The sequence below is a fragment of the Cebus imitator genome, unplaced genomic scaffold (genome assembly GCF_001604975.1).
Source record: "Cebus imitator isolate Cc_AM_T3 unplaced genomic scaffold, Cebus_imitator-1.0 Scaffold82, whole genome shotgun sequence".
Lineage (NCBI taxonomy): Eukaryota > Metazoa > Chordata > Mammalia > Primates > Cebidae > Cebus > Cebus imitator.
This window is the reverse complement of record NW_016107397.1, coordinates 5157081-5178623: the sequence shown is the minus strand read 5'-3', so window position 1 is coordinate 5178623 and position 21543 is coordinate 5157081. Positions and strand designations below refer to the sequence as shown.

At 47.8% G+C, this 21543-nt stretch overlaps 3 protein-coding genes across 7 annotated transcripts in view; 1 reads left to right on the top strand and 2 right to left on the bottom strand.

Annotated features, from left to right (window-relative positions):
* LOC108307871 (transformation/transcription domain associated protein) overlaps positions 1–7399 on the top strand; it is a 135415-nt gene extending 128016 nt beyond the window's left edge. The window contains exons 68-71 of the mRNA XM_037740396.1: positions 2358–2542; positions 5267–5470; positions 5556–5750; positions 6276–7399. Of these exons, the coding sequence (XP_037596324.1) occupies positions 2358–2542; positions 5267–5470; positions 5556–5750; positions 6276–6560 (869 nt within the window). The 3' untranslated portion in view covers positions 6561–7399. The remainder of the gene's footprint in view (positions 1–2357; positions 2543–5266; positions 5471–5555; positions 5751–6275) is intronic.
* Positions 7400–17833: 10434 nt separating this feature from the next.
* Positions 17834–20426, bottom strand: LOC108308055. The gene has a single exon (XM_017533706.1). It carries the CDS (start codon positions 19005–19007, stop codon positions 18348–18350), a length of 660 nt encoding a protein of 219 aa, XP_017389195.1. The 5' UTR covers positions 19008–20426; the 3' UTR covers positions 17834–18347.
* Positions 17834–21543, bottom strand: part of SMURF1 (SMAD specific E3 ubiquitin protein ligase 1) — a 120736-nt gene continuing 117026 nt past the window's right edge. For all 5 annotated transcript variants that reach the window (XM_017533701.2, XM_017533702.1, XM_017533703.2 and 2 more), the window contains one exon: positions 17834–21045. In XM_017533701.2, coding sequence (XP_017389190.1) covers positions 20946–21045 — 100 coding nt within the window. In that variant the 3' untranslated portion in view covers positions 17834–20945. The remainder of the gene's footprint in view (positions 21046–21543) is intronic.

Here is a 21543-nt window from a genome sequence, read left to right as displayed (position 1 = left end):
TTTTTTTTTTGCTATTTTTTTTCTTTTTTAGCTCATCAGCCCTCGTTAGTGTCAGCGTATTTTATGTGTGCCCCGAGATGATCCTTCTTCCAGTGTTACCCAGGGAAGCCAAAAGAGTGGACGCCCCTGTTCTAAGTCCTTTCGCACTGTATGCAGTGGGCTTTTGGGAGAGCCGGCACCTGCCAGTGTGTGCTGCTGTTTTACTTCTCCAGGGAGCCTGGGGGACCCGGCCGAGCCTAGCCTGGGTGCAGCAGCACACACCAGGTTTCCAGCGCACCTTGAGCCACGTCACACGCTGCACTCTGGGCCCTCCCTGAGTTTCATTCCTGGGTGAAATGCAGGACTCGGGGAAGTCTGGCTGCCCAGTTAGGGCCACAGAGATTGTCAGGGGCACAAGTAGCTGATAAGAAGCAACCTCTGAGTGAAGTCTCTATCTTTGAGTTATCATGAGTGGTCTGACTCTACGCACAGCACGTAGATGGAATGCTGTTACTATAATGTTACGCAGAGGCGAGAATCACTGTGATGACATTTTAGCGTCTAATCCCTGAGGTCGAGAGCCCGCTGCAGTGCATATCATCTAGTCCTGTATGGGAACTTTCACCACCTAAGCCGTGATCCAGCCCCTTTTGACCTGAAATCTCTGACCCTTAAGTTCTAGATCTCAAAATAAGTAGATTTTTTTTAAAGCCTGAAGAAAGCTCAAAATGCATCATGGAAAGCTGTGTGTGTTTTAACACATATGTAACATGACCTTTAGTGTTGATCCCAGCTGTGGGTTATTGATTTCTCTGCTTTTCAACATTGGTTAGCACGGCCTGGCAGTCCTAATGTGTGTCCTGGAGTCATGTGGGGATTTCTCTATGGGTAGAAGCCAGGACAGCGAGCCATCAGCTGTGGCTTCACTGACATTGGACAGAATTAGCCACTTGGTTCACAGAAGTCAGAATCATCTGTGCACCTCACGCACCCCTGACTCCACATCAGAGGTTACAGCAGCCTGGACATGGCCACCATTGGGACCCTCACCGGGGAGGCTTAATCTGCCATCTTCTGGAAATCTCTCAGTTCCCTCCAACTTTATTGCAACAAGGTATCTGAACAAGAATTCCTGAACCTAATATCTTCATAAAGTATTATCTCATTTAATACACAAGCAGCCCTCTGGGGTAGGTACTATTATTCTACTTTTGTATCAAGAAACTGCACACAAGTCTGGTGCTGCTCTCCAAGATGACGTCACCGGGAAGGCAGGCTCTGGAGTGGCCGCCCAGCGCTCCTGCCGCCTCGAGCTAGCTCAGACAGGAGTGGTTTCGGGGCAGGTTAGCATCCTGTTGGGTGGGCGGTTCATTAACTACGTCTCAGATACCGAATGGTGATTGGGAACAGTGCCGGTCACCATGTGTGGACAGGGATTTACACGTTAATGGGGCTGGATGATCAGGTTGATGCCGGTGGCTTTCCTTCCCTGGACAGAACACACAAGATGACCTCAGAGATGATTTTCCTGCTTTTCCAAAGATGGGGCATAGCCATCCTAGGTGCTGAAAGACAAGGTTGCATCATTAGCCAGCAGCTGTCTCAGAGCAGGAGTGCTGGACTCTTCCCGTAGACTCTGATTAAGGAAAGCCTCTAAGACTGAACATTTGGCAGAGTCTGTTTATTGTTATTGTTTTGAGAGGGCGTCTCACTCTCTTGTCCAGACGGGAATGCAGTAACACAATCTCAGCTCAATGCAGCCACCGCCTCCTGGGTTCAAGTAATTCTCCTGAGTAGCTGGGACCACAGGCATGTGCCACCACACCCAGCTAATTTTTGTGTTTTTTTAGTAGAGACAGAATTTTGCCATGTTGGCCAGGCTGGTCTTGAACTCCTGGCCTCAAGTGACCCTCCTGCCTTGGCCTCCCAAAGTGCTGGGATTACAGGCATGAGCCACCATGCCTGGCCAGGTTTTTATTTTTTAGACAGGGTCCTATTCTGTGTCACCCAGGCTGGAGTACAGTGGCGCAATCACAGCTCATGACAGCCTCCAACTCCCGGGCTCAAGCAATCCTCCCACCACAGCCTCCCAAGTAGCTGGGACTACAGGCTATTCTTTAATTTTTTGGTTTTTTTAAGACATCTTTTTAAAATTGCCTTTTTAAGCATTTCTGATTGTGAACACAGGCTGACAGTCAGCTCATGCCATCAGAGCCTCGTGCCATCTGCTGGGCAAAGGGATGGTACAGCTTCCTCCATGGTCCCCCTGAGGCATACAGGGCTGGGTCAGCTCTGCTCCCAGTGGCGCCTTGACAGTGGAGCTGAGCACTGGCCCGCAGTCACCCTCAGCCTGCCCTGTTTCTCTCCCCTCTCCCCAGTGCCCCGGGTCGTGGCGGTTTCCCCACAGATGCGCCTTGTGGAGGACAATCCCTCGTCACTTTCCCTGGTGGAGATCTACAAGCAGCGCTGCGCCAAGAAGGGCATCGAACACGACAACCCCATCTCCCGTTACTACGACCGGCTGGCCACGGTGCAGGCTCGGGGGACCCAAGCCAGCCACCAGGTAGCAGCGGGCGGGGGCCGGGCTAGGGGCTGAGCTGCTGCCTGTAGCCCTCTTGCATGGGCCGGTGCTTGGGGACACGGGTGCTCAGGAGACACGCAGGCGTTCACTGGGGGCCACCTCCATCATTTAAGATAACTTGATTAGGCTCGTGAGATGGTAGAGAGATAGCCATTGACCTTAGTGAGAGGACGTTTGTCATGATGGTTTGCTATGATAGGACACGGGTCATTCCTCGACCTTGGAGAGGCCTCTTGTCCTCTGCCTGTACTTACAAAGAAGCTCTGAAGTTAGAATTTTAAAGTAAGTTTCTGGCAGTTTCATTTGGCAGCCACACCTGATCTGAGGTGATGGGAGGCTGTTGACAGTCTGCATTCATCCACTTCACCTGGGCTGCTGCTGGGGCGTTAGGCCGTGTGCAGTATGTGTACTGTCCATGCTTTCTAAATACAGAAATTGACAGACTCTGGAGTGCGGGGCCCAGCTGTTTGGGCTGCCTGAGCCGGGAGTGTGGATCCCGCAGGAATCTTGGGTGGCCCTGCCTGCAGCCCCTGGAGGCCCCTCTTTCACCTGCACGTTTTTGCCCTTGGTAGGAGGCAGGGCGGGCATGGGCTCTGGATGAGATTTTTGGGGGATTGTGTGGAGCACCCAGCAGCAGCTGTTTTGGCCTCTCCCCAGGTGCACCTGAGGTCCTTTGTGTGGGTCCCAAGCAGGAGAGACCACAGAGGTGGACGCTGTGACCTTGCCCAAGTCTTGCAGGGACTTATTCCAGTTCTCCCGGCTCCTGGAGGACTTAGTTTGGTTGAGGAAGGTTGAGCCCACCCTGTGCTCCGTGGCCCAGGGCATGGCAGGGCCCGAGGTGTTCCAGGCTGCGGGGTCAGGTGCTGCCTCCCAGCTCTGTGCAGGCAGAGACGTGGATCCCTGTTTCTGATCGACCTCTGTTGACAGAGCTCATGGCCTCTCTTGGGAATCGACGCCAGCACATTTTTGTGGCACAGGCCACGGCCTGCTCATTCTGAGGACAGTGGGCAGTTCTGAGGTATTTGCAGGAGAGGAATGAGTTATTCTCTTAAGGCAACATTAACTTTCGACAGCGTGGAAGCCAGTGACAAACACGTGCCGACCTCAGAGTCATCCCGTTTCTAAACAGCGTGAGTGACCGACCAGGCTGTTTGTTCCAGGTTAGCAGCTGCCAGGGCCTGTAGGCCGAGGGAGATGCACACAGCACAGAGGACTCCGGCTTCAGAGCCGCTTCCTCCTCTCTGTGCCTCTTGTTTTTTGTTTTGTTATAAATTCTGCTCTGTCATTCTTCTCTCTTTCTTTTCTTTTTTTTTGAGACAGAGTTTTGCTCTTATTGCCCAGGCTGGAATGCAATGGCACGATCTCAGCTCACTACAACCTCTGCCTCCCAGGTTTAAGCGTTTCTCCTGCCTCAGCCTCCCAAGTAGCTGTAATTACAGGCATGCATCACCACGCCCGGATAATTTTGTATTTTTAGTGGATACGGGGTTTATCCACGTTGATCAGGCTGGTCTTGAACTCCCGACCTCAGGTGATCTGCCCGCCTCAGCCTCCCAAAGTGTAATTCCAAACCTGGAGTTACAGGCATGAGCCACCGTGTCCAGGCTTGTTTGGTTTTGTTTTGTGTTAAAGACAGTCTCTCTGTCGCCCAGGCTGGAGTGCAATGGTGTGATCTTGACTCACTGCAACCTCCACCGCCCGAGTTCAAGTGATTCTCCCACCTCAGCCTCCAACATAGCTGTGATTACAGGCGTGAGCCACCGCGCCTGGCCAGGCTGCTGGTTTTCACAACTCCCACGGTGGTGAGGCGGCTGGTTTTCCAGGCGCCTGTGGAGCTGGGGAGAAGTGAGTGGGAATGGCGCACAGTGAACGGGCAGCGCACTCACTGTTCTCACCAGGAGTCAGCCTTTTCCTCAGACTGTTGCAAGCCTTTAATTTCTAGAGTTCTGAAAAAGTTGATTTTGATGGGTTTTGGCAGCATGCTCACTGCTTGAGGAGCAGATTTTGGAAATCCTTGAGGTCTCAGAAGTGCTTCTTGCCATTTGACAGACGAGGAAACGAGCTGCGTGTGTTGTGGGCGGCCTGCCCTGTTCTTGCCAGCGGAAGGGCCTGCTTTCTCACGGCCTTCGGAGCATGGAGGTCGGACTTAACTGAGAAAAGACCCCGGGCCTATACCAAATGGTCGAACAGGAGCTCCATTAACTCAGTAAACTCTTACCGAGTGGTGGTGTCTGCAGTGGCCTATGAGTCTCCAGTCCAGAGATCAGTCTCAGGTGTGGCGTGTGGTTACAGCAGCTCCTTCAGTTTGTGAAACGTTTGTCTTTGGTTTACTGTCTTGGTTGGAAGTGGCGCTGCTGGCGTCGGCTGTTTTGTTGTGTTAATTGGTCTGATAAATTCTGTGGTCAGCAAGGGTGGAAGTATTTTGATATTTACCTGCATTCTCGTCAGGTGTCGCGTATCAGGTAACAGGCTTTGGCGCAGACCAGCTGCATTGGTGCTTTAGAGGGGACGGCGGCGAACCCCAGAGGGAAACAGAGCCATCTTGTGCCTCGTCGTGTTCAGTCAAATAACAATGCGTGTGTCAAATTTCTCACCAGAATTTACTCTTGCTGCTAAGTTAAAGACTAATTGCAATTTGAGAGTTTTTCTTTTGCAAAAAAAAAATCAGTGAGTTAGGTGGAAGTGTCATGGATCGATGTACTTCAGGTCCTTCGCGACATCCTCAAGGAGGTTCAGAGTAACATGGTGCCGCGCAGCATGCTGAAGGAGTGGGCGCTGCACACCTTCCCCAACGCCACGGACTACTGGACGTTCCGCAAGATGTTCACCATCCAGCTGGCTCTCATAGGCTTCGCGGAATTCGTCCTGCATTTGAATAGACTCAACCCCGAAATGTTACAGATCGCTCAGGTAAGCCGGTTTGAACAGCCAGATCCTCTCCTCGAGACATCGCCTTTCTGTTGAAGTTCCTAAAGTGTTTCCTTCTGAAATTTAGGACACTGGCAAACTGAACGTTGCCTACTTTCGATTTGACATAAATGACGCGACTGGAGACCTGGATGCCAACCGTCCCGTCCCATTCCGCCTCACACCCAACATTTCTGAGTTTCTGACCACCATCGGCGTCTCCGGCCCATTGACGGCGTCCATGATCGCGGTGGCCCGGTGCTTCGCACAGCCAAACTTCAAGGTGGGTCTCTGCATCGTCTGGCACAGGCCAGAGCCGCTCAGGTGCACGCACATCGCAGCCTTGCGGGAGCTGCTTATCTGCCTCGTGGACTCTGCATTTTCCCCCGTGGCCAGCACCCCTGTGGGTTACGTCCTTCTTTGCTGTGAGGGCAGGGGATGGTTTTCTCTTTGGTTCACTCTCGGCTGTAGTTCCTGGAACAGGCCTGCCCGACACTCAGCAGACACTGGAAGGCGTCAAGTAAATAAGCAGATGGAGCCCCAGTCACAGTGTGGCCACCTGTGCCACCCAGGTTTGTGCTGCCCAGCACCAAGGTCTTCTGGCTGCTGCTTCAGTGGAGGAGGGCGTGTGTCCCCCAGCGGCTTCCCCAGCCCATCCTGAGGGCCCATGGCCAGGCCCAGTGCTGAGGCTTGACCAGCCCTGGTGGTCCTGGACGGCCGCTGTGACTGAGCCCTGCCTTGTGAGGAAGCTGCCCCTCTGGGCTGTTCTTGGTTCAACACAAGTCCTCACATTCTCTCCCTCACGCAGGTGGATGGCATTCTGAAAACCGTGCTCCGGGACGAGATCATTGCTTGGCACAAAAAAACGCAGGAGGACACGTCCTCTCCTCTCTCAGCTGCCGGGCAGCCAGAGAACATGGACAGCCAGCAGCTGGTGTCCCTAGTTCAGAAAGCCGTGACCGCCATCATGACCCGCCTGCACAACCTCGCCCAGTTTGAAGGTGGGGAGAGCAAGGTGAACACTCTGGTGGCTGCAGCAAACAGCCTGGACAACCTGTGCCGCATGGACCCCGCCTGGCACCCCTGGCTGTGACCGCGGCTGCCTCAGCCACCCGGAATGTGAAGGGAGCCCCAGGCTCTGAGCCCGCGGCTTTTACCACTTCTCTCTGCCTCGTTCATTTTATTCACGAAAGTCCTGCAGTTTCACTGGGTTGCAGTTACTTTCCTGATAGTTTGTGTGGGAAAGAGGGAGCTGGTGACGACTGTGGGCGAGGCGGTTAGAAATGGTAGAGCTGGAGCTTACTCCAAGCTTTTAAATGATCTTTTAAGAAGCCAGGATTCTCCAGTCTGGAATTTCTGGGTGAGTCCTTTTTTTATGGTGTCCTCCCTCTGTGAATGTACAGGCGGAACCGTACGAGCAGCTCCCAACCGTCCATTTTTAAAACCTCACAGTAGCTTCGTGCTTTTGTACAGACCTTTGTAACAAGTGTACAGAAAACCCATTTTGTTTGAGACACAGGAGATGATGAACTGATCGTGCTGGTTTTTCTGAGCACAGAGTTTTAGGTTGTACGCAGCCCGCCCCGCGATTCTCGCTGAGTGTTCAGCGTGGATCCATGGGTCAGGTCACCCTGTGGGAGCGCCACACCACATCCACCTGGATTCCGCTGGTGGAGACAGAACTGAGAGTCTGCAGGCGGCTCCTGCGCTTTTTATTTCTGGCTCTTTGGATGTCTTCTAGACGTTTACTATCATTGTACCTGAAGAAAAATCACTTTTACCTTCCTAATTTAAAAAGACAAAACAGAAATGTAAGTTCCTTTGCTACTTCAGTCTTTCTGTTCACATTTTTATAAATCTGAGCATTGAGAATGTTCTATCTAAATTTGTACAGTGTGATTTTTTTTTTAGAATAAATATTTTATAAAAGGGTTTATTGTCCATTATTTATGTTAAAATGCTTGTTTCCATGAGAGGTTTCTTCCCTCTCAACGTCCCTCAGCCCCTTGGGAAGCAGAGGCCCCAGGGGCAGTGTGGACTCCTCAGTGTAGCCTTTTGGTGACGGCATGCACTGCCCAGGTAGGCACAGTGCTGCTGTGATCATGGGGGAAGCTGTGACTTGGGGCGTGGGAAGCCAACTCAGAGTGTATTCAGTCACAGCGACGACGAATGGCGGCCCGACCTCAGCAGCGGGTCAGGGTGCCGGGACACAGAGCACTCAGCTGTGTTGATGTGTTTCCAGGCTGCTGCCATGTAACATGCATGTGTGGAGCGTGTGCAGAGTGTGCCTGAAGCATGCCCGGAGGCTCAGCATGAAGCACTCTGCGCCCAGCTCCACCTCCTCCTTGTGCTTCATCCAGTGTATACTGCGGCCAGGCCTGCCCTCATGTGGGAGGGGCAGTCCCCGAGGAGCACGTGCCCTGATGCCAGAAACAGCGCAGGAAGAGGGATGAGGTTGCCACTCCAGGGCTAATGTGACCAGCCCTGAATCGGAAAGGACTTGCCTGTTGGGAAGTGTGATGTTTCTTCCAGGAAGATGTCCCTTTACAGGACCCAGGGCACGGGGCAACACGGAGCCCTCTCTTGGCCTCTGCCCCAGGCCACAGAACCTTCTCCAGCCCTTGACTCTCCTTGCTTTCCATTTACCTGCCATTGTTCCAGGCGACCACGAAATGATGCCTACAGCTGAGTTGACTCAAATCCCACCACAGAGTCAAATGAAAGGGCCATGACCTGATGTCCGCTGGCAGCTTTGGATCACGGTTCTGTTGCTGGGTTACAACCTGGGCGCAGGCTTGTTTGCAGTGGGCAGTGCGGGCAGCTGCAGTCAGTGCCTTTATGCTGGGCTCCAGTCCTCAGGCCAGAGGAGCTGTTTCCCATTTTATTGAGGGGGAGTTTCCAGCGCGGAGAAGGTGAGAAGCTTGTCCAAGATCTGAAGCAGTTGTGGAGAAACGGATTGAACGCCATCCAGCCTGACTCCAAGCCCCCATACTGCTCCCTGGGCCACAGGTCAAGGCCAGGAGGCCATTTTTGCCAATCTGACTGGACTCAAGTTACTTCCCAGCTCCTTGCAAAGAGTTGTCTTTGTGAGACTGTGTTGTGGGTTCTGGAATGATGGGAGCCGTGCTTTGCAAATGAGGAGTGATTGCATGCCCGTCTGGCAGTGGATGGGCGTCTTGCTGACATCAGGCCTGAGCGGAGACCATGCCCCTCTGAGCGTCCTCATTGCGTGTGACAAGGTATAGGCCGCTAAGTGAGTTATCTTGCATTCCATGGAGCGTGGTGTCTATGTAGATATGTGGGTGGCATTAGGGTTGGGGGACATTTGTCTTTCACGCTGGAGAATGGAGTCTGGAGCTGGCGCTACTGGTGAGGAAGAGACCTGGCTCCCTGCCAGGCTCACCCATGCCCTCCCTCTGGTTGTTGGGAAAACCAACCTTGGAACAGCCAAATTGGGAGATATCGCCTCCCCAGTGAAGATCTGGCATCTCCTGAGCTCCATGTGGAAAGATCAAAGAGCTGGATGTGGGCACCCTTCAGGCAGCAACTCAGTGACCAGGAGCCTCAGCTCTGTCTACCCCAGCACAGCACTGCTGGGAGCCGGGCCGGGGAGGCTGCCGGCTCCAGAGTGAGGAGGGTCCAGACCACGCAGAGACTGTGCCCTTATTCTCCAAACACCATTTTAAAGCAGGTGCTATTATTAGACTTCTTTTTATTCTTGTGATAAGGTATGTATAACATAAAATTGACCATTTGAATTCATTTTAAGTGCACAGTTCAGTGGCATTATGTACCTTCACCACATCCATCTCCAGAACTTGTACATCTTCCCATTTAGAAAAATCTGTCCTCATTAAACATTCACTCCCCATCAGCCCTTCCCCCAGCCCCTGCCAACTACCATTCTACGTTCTGTCTCTGCATTTGATGACTCTAGGGATCTCATATGAGTGGAATCATGGAATATTTGTCCTTTTCTGATTGTTTTCTGTTTGTTTTTGTTTTGAGACAGAGTTTCACTCGTCACCCAGGCCGGAGTGCACTGACGTGGTCTCGGCTCACTGCAACCTCTGCCTCCTGGGTTCAAGGATTCTCCTGCCTCAGCCTCCCGCGTAGCTGGGATTACAGGTACCCACTGCCATGTCCAGCTAATTTTTTGTATTTTTTAGTAGAGTTGGGGTTTCACCATGTTGGCCAGGCTGATCTCGAACTCCTGACCTCAGGCACCTGGTGTTTCGTGACTGTGTTATTTCACTTCGCACAGTGACCTCAAAGCTCATCCATGGGTGTGTCAGACTCTCCTTTCTTTTTAAGGCTGAATTGCGTTTCCTTGTCTGTGTAGACATTGTGTTTATTCATTGGTCTATTGATGGACACTTGGGTTGCTGCTTTTGTCCACTATGAATGATGCTCCTGTGAACATAGGCTTGCAGATATTTGTTCAGTTTCCTACTTTTAGTTGCTGTGGTTATATACCCAGAAGTAGGATTGCTGGATCACGTAGGAATTCTGTCTTTAATTATGTGACGAACTGCCATGTTGTTTTCCATAGCAGCTGTATCATTTTACGTTCCCACCAGCAATATGTGTGGTTTTCTGTGTCTTCACATTCTTGCCAACACTTGCGATGCTCTGTTTGTTTGTTTTTGTTTTATGACATCCATCCTAATAGGCACAAAGTGGTGCTTGGTTGCAGTTTTGATTTGCATTTCCCTGTTGGTGAGTGAGCTTTTCATATGCTTGTGAGCCAGTTGTGTATCTTCTTTGGAGATGTGTCATTTCTAGTCCTCTACATGTTTTTCAATTGGGTTGTTTTTGTTGCTGACTCACAGTTCTTTATATAGTCTGGATAGTAATCCCTTGGAGATAGATGGTTTATAAATAATTTCTGATATTGTGTGGGTTCCCTTTTTACTCTGTTGATAACTGTCATTTGATGCTCAAAAATTTTGAATTTCGATGTAGTTCGATTTATTTTTCCTTTCGTTGCCTGTGCTTTTCATGTAATACCAAAAAGTCATTGCCAAATCTAATGCCATGAGGCTTTTCCCCTATATATTCTTCTAAGAGTTTTAGTTTTAACACATAACGTTAGGTCGTTGGTCCGTTTCGAGTTAATTTGTGTATATGCTGTAAGCGAAGTGTCCAGCCCGATTCTTTGACTTGTGGATATCAAGTTTCCCAGCATCATTTTGATGAAAAGACAGTCTGTTAATAAGAGTCTCAGCACCCTTGTCAAAAAATTAGTTGACTGTGTACAGTGTGGAGAGCTGATTTCCGGGCTCCCTGTGTCTGTCCGTATGCCACCAGAGTGTTTTGCTTCCCAGAGCTTTTTAGTATGATTTGAAACCAGAAAGTGTAAGTTCTCCGACTTTGTGCTTCTTTTTCAAGACTGTTTTGGATTTGGGGTCCCTTGCACTTTCATACAAATTTGAGGATGTCTTTTTCTGTTTCTGCTAAAATGTTGGGTTTTTTTGTTTGTGTGTTTGTGTATGTTTCGAGACAAGGTCTTGCTCTGTTGCCCAGGCTGGAGTGGGGTGGCGTGATCTCGGCTCACTGCAACCTTCAAACACCGTTATTCTCCAAACACCATTTCAAGGCAAGTACTATTATCGGACTTCTTTTTATGTTTGTGGTAAGGTGTGTATAACATAAAATTGACCATTTGAATTCATTTTAAGTGCATAGTTCAGTGGTATTATGTACCTTCACCACCATCCATCTCTAGAACTTGCACATCTTCCCATTCAGAAAAATCTGTCCTCATTAAACACCCACTCCCCATCAGCCCTTCCCCCAGCCCCTGCCAACTACTATTTTACTTTGTTTCTGTGCATGTGATGACCCTAGAGACCTCATATAAGTGGAATCATGCAGTATTTGGCCTTTTCTGGTGGCTGTGTTTTTTGTTTTGAAAATGGAGCTATGTTCTTGTTGCCCAGGCTGGAGTGCAGTGGTGTGATCTCCACTCATTCCAACTTCTGTCTCCTGGGTTCAAGTGATTCTCCTGCCTCAGCCTCCCAAGTAGCTGGGATTACAGGCACATGCCACCATTCCCAGCTAATTTTTTGTACTTTTAGTAGAGACAGGGTTTCACCATGTAGGCCAGGATGGTCTTGATCTCTTGACCTCGTGATCCACCTGCCTCAGCCTCCCAAAGTGCTGGGATTATAGGCGTGAGCCACCGTGCCCAGCCTATAATTTCTTTAATGAATGATTTATGTTTTTCAGTATACAAGTATTTGACTTCATTGGTTAAGCACGTGCCTGTTTATTCTTTTTAATGCCACTGTAAATGGATTGGTTTTCTTTAGTTCCTCTTTGGATTATTTATTGTTAGTATACAGAAATACAACTGATTTTTATATGTTGATTTTTGTATCCTACAATTTTGCTGAATGTTTATTCTAATAGTTGGTTTTCTTTAGCGTTTTCTATAATCACATCATCTGTAAACAGATAATTTTATCTCTTCCCTTCCAATTTGGACTTTTTTTCCCCATTCGCCTAATTGTTCTGGCTAGAACTTCCACTACTGTGTTGAGTACAAGGGGCAAAAACAGGCATCCGTTCCTCGTCGTTAAGTATGATCTTAGCTGTGGGTTTTGCATAATGGCCTTTATTATGTTGAGACAGTTTCATTCTATTCCTAGTTTGTTGGAAGTTTTTATCTGAAAGGGTGATAAATCTTGTCAAATGCTTTTTCCGTATCAATTAAGATGATTTTGTGGTTTTTCCTCTTTAAGCTGTTCATTTGTTGACTCCTCCTTGCCACATCCCAGGAAAAAATTCCAGTTTATCATGGTGTATAGTCCTTTTAATATGCTGTTGAATTTGGTTTGCTAGTATTTTGTTGAAAATCTTACGTCAATATTCACAGGGACTATTAGTTTGTGCTTTTCTTTTGGCGCCTGGCTTTTGTATCAGGATAATATCCAAGGTCATGTTCCAAAGCCAGTACTTGATCCTACATTCTAGCTCTGCTGTCAACAAAGTCATCCTATTTGAGAGTATAGACATGGGGAAAAAAATCTGTACACACAAAAAATGTGTACACATATATATATCTGTATGTGATCATCAGATAAAATTCAGAAGACAAGGACGCCCCGGTTACCTGAGGAAGCTGCAGCGCTTATGGTGGTGGAAGAGAAGATGAAAGAACAAAGAGAACATTTCAAAAGAGCATGTTTTTAAAAAGTCATTGGCTCAGCCAGGCGCAGTGGCTCACGCCTGTAATCCCAGCATGTCGGGAGGCCGAGACAGGTGGATCATGAGGTCAGGAGATCCAGACCATCCTGGCTAATGGGGTGAAACCTCATCTCTACTAAAAATTCAAAAATTAGCTGGGCGTGGTGACACATGCCTGTAGTCCCAGATACTCAGGAGGAGAATCCTTTGGACCAGGGAGTTGGAGGTTGCATTGAGCCAAGATCGTGCCACTGCACTCCAGCCTGGCAACAGGGGGAGACTCCATCTCAAAAAAAAAAAAAAAGGTCATTGGTTCATGCCTGCAATCCCAGCACTTTGGGAGGCCAAGGCGAGCAGATCACTTGAGGTCAGGAGTTCGAGGCCAGCCTGGCCAACATGGTGAAACCCTATCTCTACTAAAAATACAAAAATTCACCGAGTGTGGTGGCAGGCACCTGTAATCCCAGCTACTTGGGAGGCTGAGGCAGGAGAATAACTTGAACCCAGGAGGCAGAGGTTGCAGTGAACCGAGATCACACCATTTGCACTCCAGCCTAGACAATAAGAGCAAAACTCTTCTTTAAAAAAAAAAAACGTCACCAAGATAGTAGACCGGATAGACGTGAGCACAGACAGGCAGACCAACTTGTTTAAAGCCCCAGCTACCTAGTGATAACACTGAGATCAAAACCTGAAAACATTCTGACTCTTGACTATAGAAAATGCCCAACAAGCCAAATACACGTTCCCTAACCTAGAGTGCAGCATTGTCTCACAGATGTCAGAGTACAGGACCGTGTCTGCTGGCTAAGCTCACAGACACACTCCACGTTCTCCTGGAACGTGCCACGGTAGGAAATAAAAGCAGATATGACAGGAGTGATGATCAGGAAGGGGACAGAAGAGGAAGGAATCTCTCTCCCCACCAAGACAAAAATTGGAGTGGCAGAATCTGAGGTAACTATTTTGGAACTCTGGAATCTCATTGAATGCTTGCAACTTCCAAGGAAACTCTTGGCTGGTATATTGCCGTTAATTTTGGTCAATCTCAGCCTTTAGGATATTAGCGTCTCCCCAGCCTGAGTCTTGTGGTAGGCAGCCATGCCCATGTTCCTGGCATGACTTCCTGAAGCCAGGGTGGAAGTCTTGTCCTCCACATATCAAGGTTCAGTGTTTTGATTGCAGAAGTGCAGACATATAGGTGGCAGCCATTGTTGCATTCCCTACTGGCCGAAGTGGCTTCCAGAGGATTTAAGGAACAGCCTCAGTTGTTTTTCTTCTTTCCTGTTTTTCCATTTGGGGAATCAGGCTTAAGGATTAGGATATTGAAAAGCAAGTGTGTGGACAACTTAGTTGGGCCTCCTGCCAACAGCCAGTAAGATGCCAAGTCCCTCAGTCACAAAGCCACATGAAAATGAATTCTGCCAACAACCCAGAGGAGCCTGCAAGAAGATTCTCCCTGGTCGAGCCGTGAGATGAGAATACAGTTTGGCTGACACCTTGATTGCAGCCTTGTGAGTCGCTGAGCAGACCATTCAAATAAACTGTGAAATAAATGTGTATACAGGGCAATTTAGAAAGCCACTGCATGTACATAGAGAAATATGCACACTCAGAAGAGACATGGGAAGACTTTAAGCTTTCACCTCAAGTTGATCCAGAGATACCCTCAATAGCTGGTGTGGGGAAACAAGGGCAAATGCTGGGGGAAAAAAGGAGAATCTGATTTCCAGATTCAAATGTCCAGTTTTGAACAAGAAACAATCACAAGATACAGGAAGAAATAGAAAAGGAAGAAACAAATCAATGGAAACCATCACTGAGGAAGCCCTGACAGCAGACTTACTAGACAATAACTTTAAAACCACTGTTTGAAAGATGCTGAAGGAGCTAAAAGAAAACAAAGACAGGAGAACAGTATATGAACAAAATGAGAATATCAACAAAGTAACAAATTATAAAAAGGAAACAAATTCTGGAACTGAAAAGTATAACTGAAATGAAAAATTGCCTAAGGGGTTCAAAATATTTAAGCAGGCCAAAGAACTGCTCAATGAACTTGAAGATAGGGCAGTTGAAACTATTGAACTGGGGAGGGTGGAGAGGGAAAACATGGGGAGAAATACCAGGTACGGGTGATGGGGGGAGGAAGGCAGCAAACCACCTTGCCGTGTATGTACCTATGCAACAATCCTGCATGATCTGCACGTCCCCCAGAACCTAAGGTACAATTTAAAAAAAAAGAAAAAATGAAAACCTAAGGAACCAACCTGTGGAATACCATAAATAAGACGAGAAGTAGAGAAACAAGGGCAGAAAGTATATTTAAAGAAAGCTCAACAGAAAACTGCTCATATTTGATTAAAAGACATGTATCTACAAACCCAAGAAGCATAACAAACTCCAAATAGGATAAGCTCAAGGAAACTCACACCAAGACACTTCACTGAAGACAAAAGACAACCGTGAAAGCAGCCAGAGAGAAGTAATTTATCACATACAAGAGATTCTCAAGATTTTCAGCATATTTTTCATCAGAAACCTTGGAAGTCAGAAGGCAGTGGGTTCATATATTAAAACTGCTGAAAGAAAGAAAACCTGTTAGAATTCTGTATCTAACAACTGTCCATCAGAAGTGAGGAAGAAATCAATACTTTCCCAGATAAATAAAAGCTGAGGGAGTTCATTATCATTCTTTGCAAGAAATGCTAGAAGGAGTCTTTCAGGCTGAAAACGCTAAACACTACACTTCTTTAAAAGAACACTAAACTTAGAACTTCAAGTTGTAAGAAGAAATAGAGACCACCAGTAAAGGTAAATACACGGACAATTATAAAACCTAGCATACTCTAATGTTGGTTTGTAACTCTACTTTTTATTTTCTATGTGATTTAAAAGACAGATCCATTAACAACTGCTAATAATGGATACACAGTGTATGAAGATGTAATCTGTGATGTCGGTAACAGTAAGGGAGACAGCACAGCGCAGGAGCAGAGTTTTTGTAAGTTTTTCAAATTAGGGTGATATAAATTCAGTTTAGGTTGTTGTAATGTTAGGATATCCAGTGTAATCCTCATGTTACTATAAAAAATGAACTAAACACAAAAGGCAGTAATGGAGGAAATGAGAGACCCAAATAAAATGTTTAAATGACAGAAAGAAGTCCCTTATTTTTTTCTTTTTTTTTTTTTTGAGACAGTTTTGTTCTGTCGCCAGGCTGGAATGCAGTGGTGCAATCTTGGCTCACTGCAACCTCCACATCCCAGGTTCAATTAATTCTCCTGCTTCAGCCTCCCTAGTAGCTTGGGACTACAGGCATGCGCCACCACACCTGGCTAATTTTTGTATTTTTATTAGAGACAGGTTTCGCCATGTTAGTCAGGCTGGTCTCAAGCTCTTGACCTCAAGTGAACCACCCGCCTCAGCCTCCCAAAGTGTGGAGATTATAGGCATGAGCCACTGGGCCTAGCCCAATACCCCACTTTCAATAAATTATTAATAACTAGACAGAGGATCAATAAGGAAATATAGGACTTTTGAACAACACTATAGATCAACTGGACCAAACAGACATACGCAAAACACTCTGCCCAGCAACAGGCATAATACACGTTCTTCTCAAATACACATGGAGCATTCTCAAGAACGGACTGTCTCCGGAGAGATCATAAAACAAGTCTTAATAAATTTAAGACTGAAGTCATACACAGTATTTTCTCTGACCACAACGGAATGAAGCTAGAAATCAGTAACAGAAGGAAACTGGGAAATTCACAAATATGTGGAAATGAAACAAGATGCTTTTAAACAAACAACCAATGGGTCAAAGAATAAATCACAAGGGAAATTAGAAAATATCTTGAGACAAATGTAAATGAAAACAACATACCAAAATTTATGGAATGTAGTGAAAGCAGTGCTAAAGAAGGATTATTCACCATGTCAGGTGGGTGGAGGAGTTCAAGACCAGCCTGGGCAACATGGTGAAACCCTATCTTTACTGAAAATACAAAAACTAGCTGGGCATGGTGGCACACCCCTGTAGTCCCAGCTACACGGGAGGCTGAAGCAGAAGAATCGCTTGAACTCAGGAGGCGAAGGTTGCAGTGAGCCAAGATTGTGTCACGGGTGACAGACTCTGTCTCAAAAAAAATAAGAGTCATCCTCATGCACATCCTCCTGTATATTTTAAAACATCTCTAGATTGCTTATAATTCCTAATACAGCATAAAGGCCATGTAAATAGTTTTTATTCTGTATGGTTTAGGGAATAATGAAAAATCTATGCATGTTCTGATGCAAGTATATGTTTAAAAAAAAAAAAAATTTTTTTTTGAGCTGGAGTCTTGCTGTGTCACCCAGGCTGGAGTGCAGTAGTGCAGTTTCGGCTCACTGCAAACTTCGCCACCCGGGTTCAAGCAGTTCTCCTGCCTCAGCCTCCCAAGAAGCTGAGACTGGTCTCCCAACTCCTGACCTCATGTGATCTACCCACCTTGGCCTCCCAAAGTGGGATTGCAGGAACCACCACGCCAAAAAAATATTTTTGATCCCCGGTTGAATCCATGGATGTGGAATCCACAAATATGTAGGGCTGACAGTACTTTACTACAATTGTTTTATTTATTTATTTATTTGAGATGGAATCTCGCTCTGTCACCAACGTGGAATACAGTCATGCGATCTTGGCTCACTGCAACCTCCGCCTCCTGGGTTCAAGCGATTCTTCTGCCTCAGCCTCCCGAGTAGCTGGGACTATAGGCACACACCACCATGCCCAGCTAATTTTTGTATTTTTAGTAGAGATGGGGTTTCACCATATTGGCCAGGGTGGTCTCAATCTCCTGACCTCGTGATCCACCCACCTGAGCCTCCCAAAGTGCTGGATTGCCGGCATACGCCACTGCACCCAGCTTTTACTACAATTTTTTTTAAAGGAAAAAAGGGGGGGGAAAGTGTGCAAAGAAATTCTAAACTTTCTCAATTCCATGTTTTTGCTTGATAGAGCGCTTTTAACCGACTACCGTAGTGTCATCAGTTTCCCTTACAATTCTGTCCTTACCTTTGTCCTTGGAAGGCCCTTGCCAGTACTCCTGCCTACATACTTCCTTTCTTGTGGGTTTGCAAAGACATTGGAATCTCATTTCCACACCAAAGTACCAGACGCCAAAAATGTAAAGTCGTGAGTTTATTGCATATGTAACAAAATGAACCTGACCTCCTGGGTCCAGCCTGCTGTACAATCACTGTTTTGTGTTTCCAGCTGGTTCCATAACCACATTAAATAGAACTAGTATATCATTAAATACTTTTGATTTTGACATAAAACAGAACATTAGTGTACAACTTTCACAAAATAAATCAGCGATAAAAACAGTGGGAAGGATAGCAGCAATACTTAAAAACAAGACGTTACAAAATAAATTAAAAATACATTATAAAGTGGTTGAGAAACAAAAATAAACAAATTTTTTAAATCCATACTATGTTTCGGGAAGGCTGCCGTGTGGCACACACCTGGCTGCAGATGGGGGGTGGGGGAGACATTTTCTCTGCAGAAGGCCTTTCCTGACATCTCAGATTGGGTGACCCACCTAATCTGAATTCGAACCATATGGCCGAACAAATTAGGGGTCGGAATTCGATCTGGTGGCAGATTCTCTTTTCAGAATTTGAGAGAGCCCTTTTCCTATCGCCCAGGGCCTCCCAGGCAGCCTCGGCTCTTCCTGCTGAAAGCACTGGTGGAGTGGTGTTTGCTGCATCCCTGAGTGTCGGCTGATGGCCGCTGGTGAGGGCAAGCCTGAAAGGTTGGGCCCCTGAAGCATCTGGGCAGAGGGGCGGGGGGCATGGCTGGATCGCCTGGGACCACCAAGAAGGGCCACGCAGAGATCACACATGAACGGGCTTTGCGCGGACCCAAAGTAGAACAGTCGGGAGCTTTTACCTTTTGCATATTGAGTTCTTGGGGGTGGTTCAAAAGGACTAAACCAACCATCATAGAAACTGAAGGTTCTAGGAGCGCAGTACCACTGACAGGGAGGCCTGTTTGGAAAGAGTGAACTGGAGCTCTGGAAAGGTCTGCAGCACTCACACGACCGATGACAAGGCGGCAAACCCACACGCAGGTGGAAGTGGAAAAGCAGAGACAGGCTGGGCTGGGACGGGAACGAATGTGTCCGCCAGGGCCACCCGTGGAGGACACAGCCCTCTGGCTCTGGGCTGAAGCGACACGCGGCACGAGAGGCAGGGCAGCACCGACCACCTGAGGCTGGCGGGTACAGCTGCTAAGGCTCGCCTCTGACTCCTCCCAACAGCAAAAAGGTAGTTTTAAAGGCGTCAAATGCAACATTCCTGCTTCAAAGTCTTTTAAACCACAAGACCCTGGTTTCCTTCCTAATTACGGCAGATTTTGGATACCACCACCAGGAAAATCAGGTGGTACTTCCGACCTCATCCTGGAGGCTGCTTCAGTTCTTGGATGGATGTCTCTCCCGCCTCCCGCGGGTTAGGCTCAAGATAGAGAGTGGGCTCTCTGGGGGAGGTCTGTAGTTTTCACTTCCTCGCCTTCAAGAGGAAGATGCAAGGAAAGGCTGGATAGAGCCACTGGGGAATGGGCTTCTAGAACGCCCTCAGGAAGCATCATGGTGAATGAGACACAGGATACGCCCACCTGGGGCAAGGCAGAACTTTTGAAAGAGGCTAAGCCCACCATTTGGCCTGGACTTTTGGCATAAGGGATTAAACTTTCCTCCTTCAGCAAACCTCATTTGGCAGCCCTTCCATTCTAGAACCTCAGCAGCCCAGAAGGTAACAGTGACAAAAAGAACAGATAAAAAACAGTCATCCGCAAGGTTCTTCCCAGGCCATCTCAGACCCACAGCGGGATCCCAGAGACTTCGACAGCAGTGTAATGTCTTGCTAATGAATTACCCTGTACTTTCCCCCACCCCCAAACAAAAACAACAACAAAGAAACCATACAGGAACATTGGTTGCTGCTGTTTTTTTGCCAAAGTTCAGCTACTGGACATCAAGCCACTTTAAAACACTGTTTGACTTTTATGCAAACTGTAGATGGTGTCAGAAACTTCGAGTCTAGGCTTGCTTTTGGCCTTGCTCGTCGTACGAAGACATCTGGGCAAGCGAACCGAGTAGCAGTCGTCACCGGCTGCCACTGGGAAAGGGGCCACATGAGGCAGTGTGTAGTCGACCCCTGACCCCCGTGGTCACAGGTTTGCGTCCACACCCTGCTTTTTGTAGACAGTATCTTTGGGTGGATTTGCCTCGAGGTTATCCTTTCCCCATTGCTTTTAAGCGAGTTCACACCAAGCCAGCAGCCATGGTAACGCCATTTTGTTAGTTTAGCTCTTAGCAGTTGCTGCATCGTGGTTCACTAGTATTTTCAGTGACACAGGCGATGCCTCTATGGACAACAGTGGCGCAGAGCTCACAGCTTTGGGACTGACTGGTTGGTTCTAGGGCTGGTTTTGGTCTGTTCTTTTATACACTCTGTGACTTTGTGTTTTCACTGAAAAAAGGTCAAACTGGACAGATAATGCAGCAAAAGGAACCCTTGAAAGATCATTTTTCTCGTTTTGTAAAACAAAATTTTCAGCCAAGATACCCAGAAAAGAAATACCTTGGGCCTCCAGGAAAAGCTGCTCCAATTCCTTCTCCTTTCAAAGGGGAAACACGTTTTGACTCAACCTTCCTGCTGTGGCAGAATTCCAATAAGCATACATTATATAGTTACTTTTCAGTTGGGAATTTCTGCTACCCATAACAGGCTGCTGGAATGTGAAATTTGTAATCTGAGCTCTGGTAAGATATCTAGCAGCTGCTCAAATTGAAAAGGGGCCTCCAGGCTGTTTGTTTAGAGATGGAATAGCTGGGACAGCCACCAGTTCCAAACCCTCAGTCAACCACGCTCAGTCCCCTAACTGTGAGCTGATGCTCCTATAAAGAGCTCAGGGCCGTGAGCCTTATCACCACGTGGGTTGCAACCATAGCAGAATATCCTGTGTGACCGAAGCCAAAGGCCCTGGCTGCATTTTATTGGATGGGTGATGGAAGTGGGTGGGAGTACTATAATAAGGAGGGATGTATGGGTGGGAGCCACCAACAAAAGTCCCCCATCCCCCTCCCGCAACAGAAAGGAGAGAGACAACCCTTTCCCCTCAGATGATCTGGAATTCCAGGGCCTCTGCCAGCTTTGCAGGAGGCGCACAGAAGCTGGATGCTTTTGGTCTGGTGGCCATGAGCTAGACTCTGTTGCCTTTGGTTGTTCTTCACTCCACAGCAAACCCGCAGGTCTCCTCCACGGCTGTCAGCAGCTTCTCGTAGAGCTTCTCATAGGACTCATATGGTGGAATGTCGATCCGGTTAAAGCTGAAAAAGGACAAAAGAATGAGAGTCACCGCATGGGCAGTCCAGCCCTAGGACCAACCTCAAGGCCAAGGGCAGGTGACAAGAAGTGTGTATGGGAGGGGGAAAGGAATGGGGGCGGGGTGGGGGAGGTGATGAGTTATCCGTGTTCCCTCTGTGCTTTTCTGCTTCTAATACAAAGATTTTTAGTTTGTTTTTGCTTTTTGGTAGAGACAGGGTCGCACTAGGTTGCCCAGGCTGCTCTCAAACTCCTGGCCTCAAGTGATCCTCCTGCCTTGGCCTTCCAACATGCTGGGATTACAGGCATGAACCACTGTGCCCAATCAACACACAGCAGAGTAAGTCTTTGGCCTTCACAACCAAAACATAACCAAATTACTATTTACTGCTTCTATCAGGACAATGCTCTCCACTTGTTTTTGGTTTGTCTGTCTTTGGGAGAAATTCCTTCTCTGTGCTGGGAATGCCTCCTTGGCAGCCCCTGTAACCCAAACTGGCTGT

Excerpts from the sequence above, each read along its gene's own strand:
- LOC108308055 (XM_017533706.1), bottom strand. The coding sequence starts at position 19,007 with ATGTTGCATTTGACGCCTTTAAAACTACCTTTTTGCTGTTGGGAGGAG.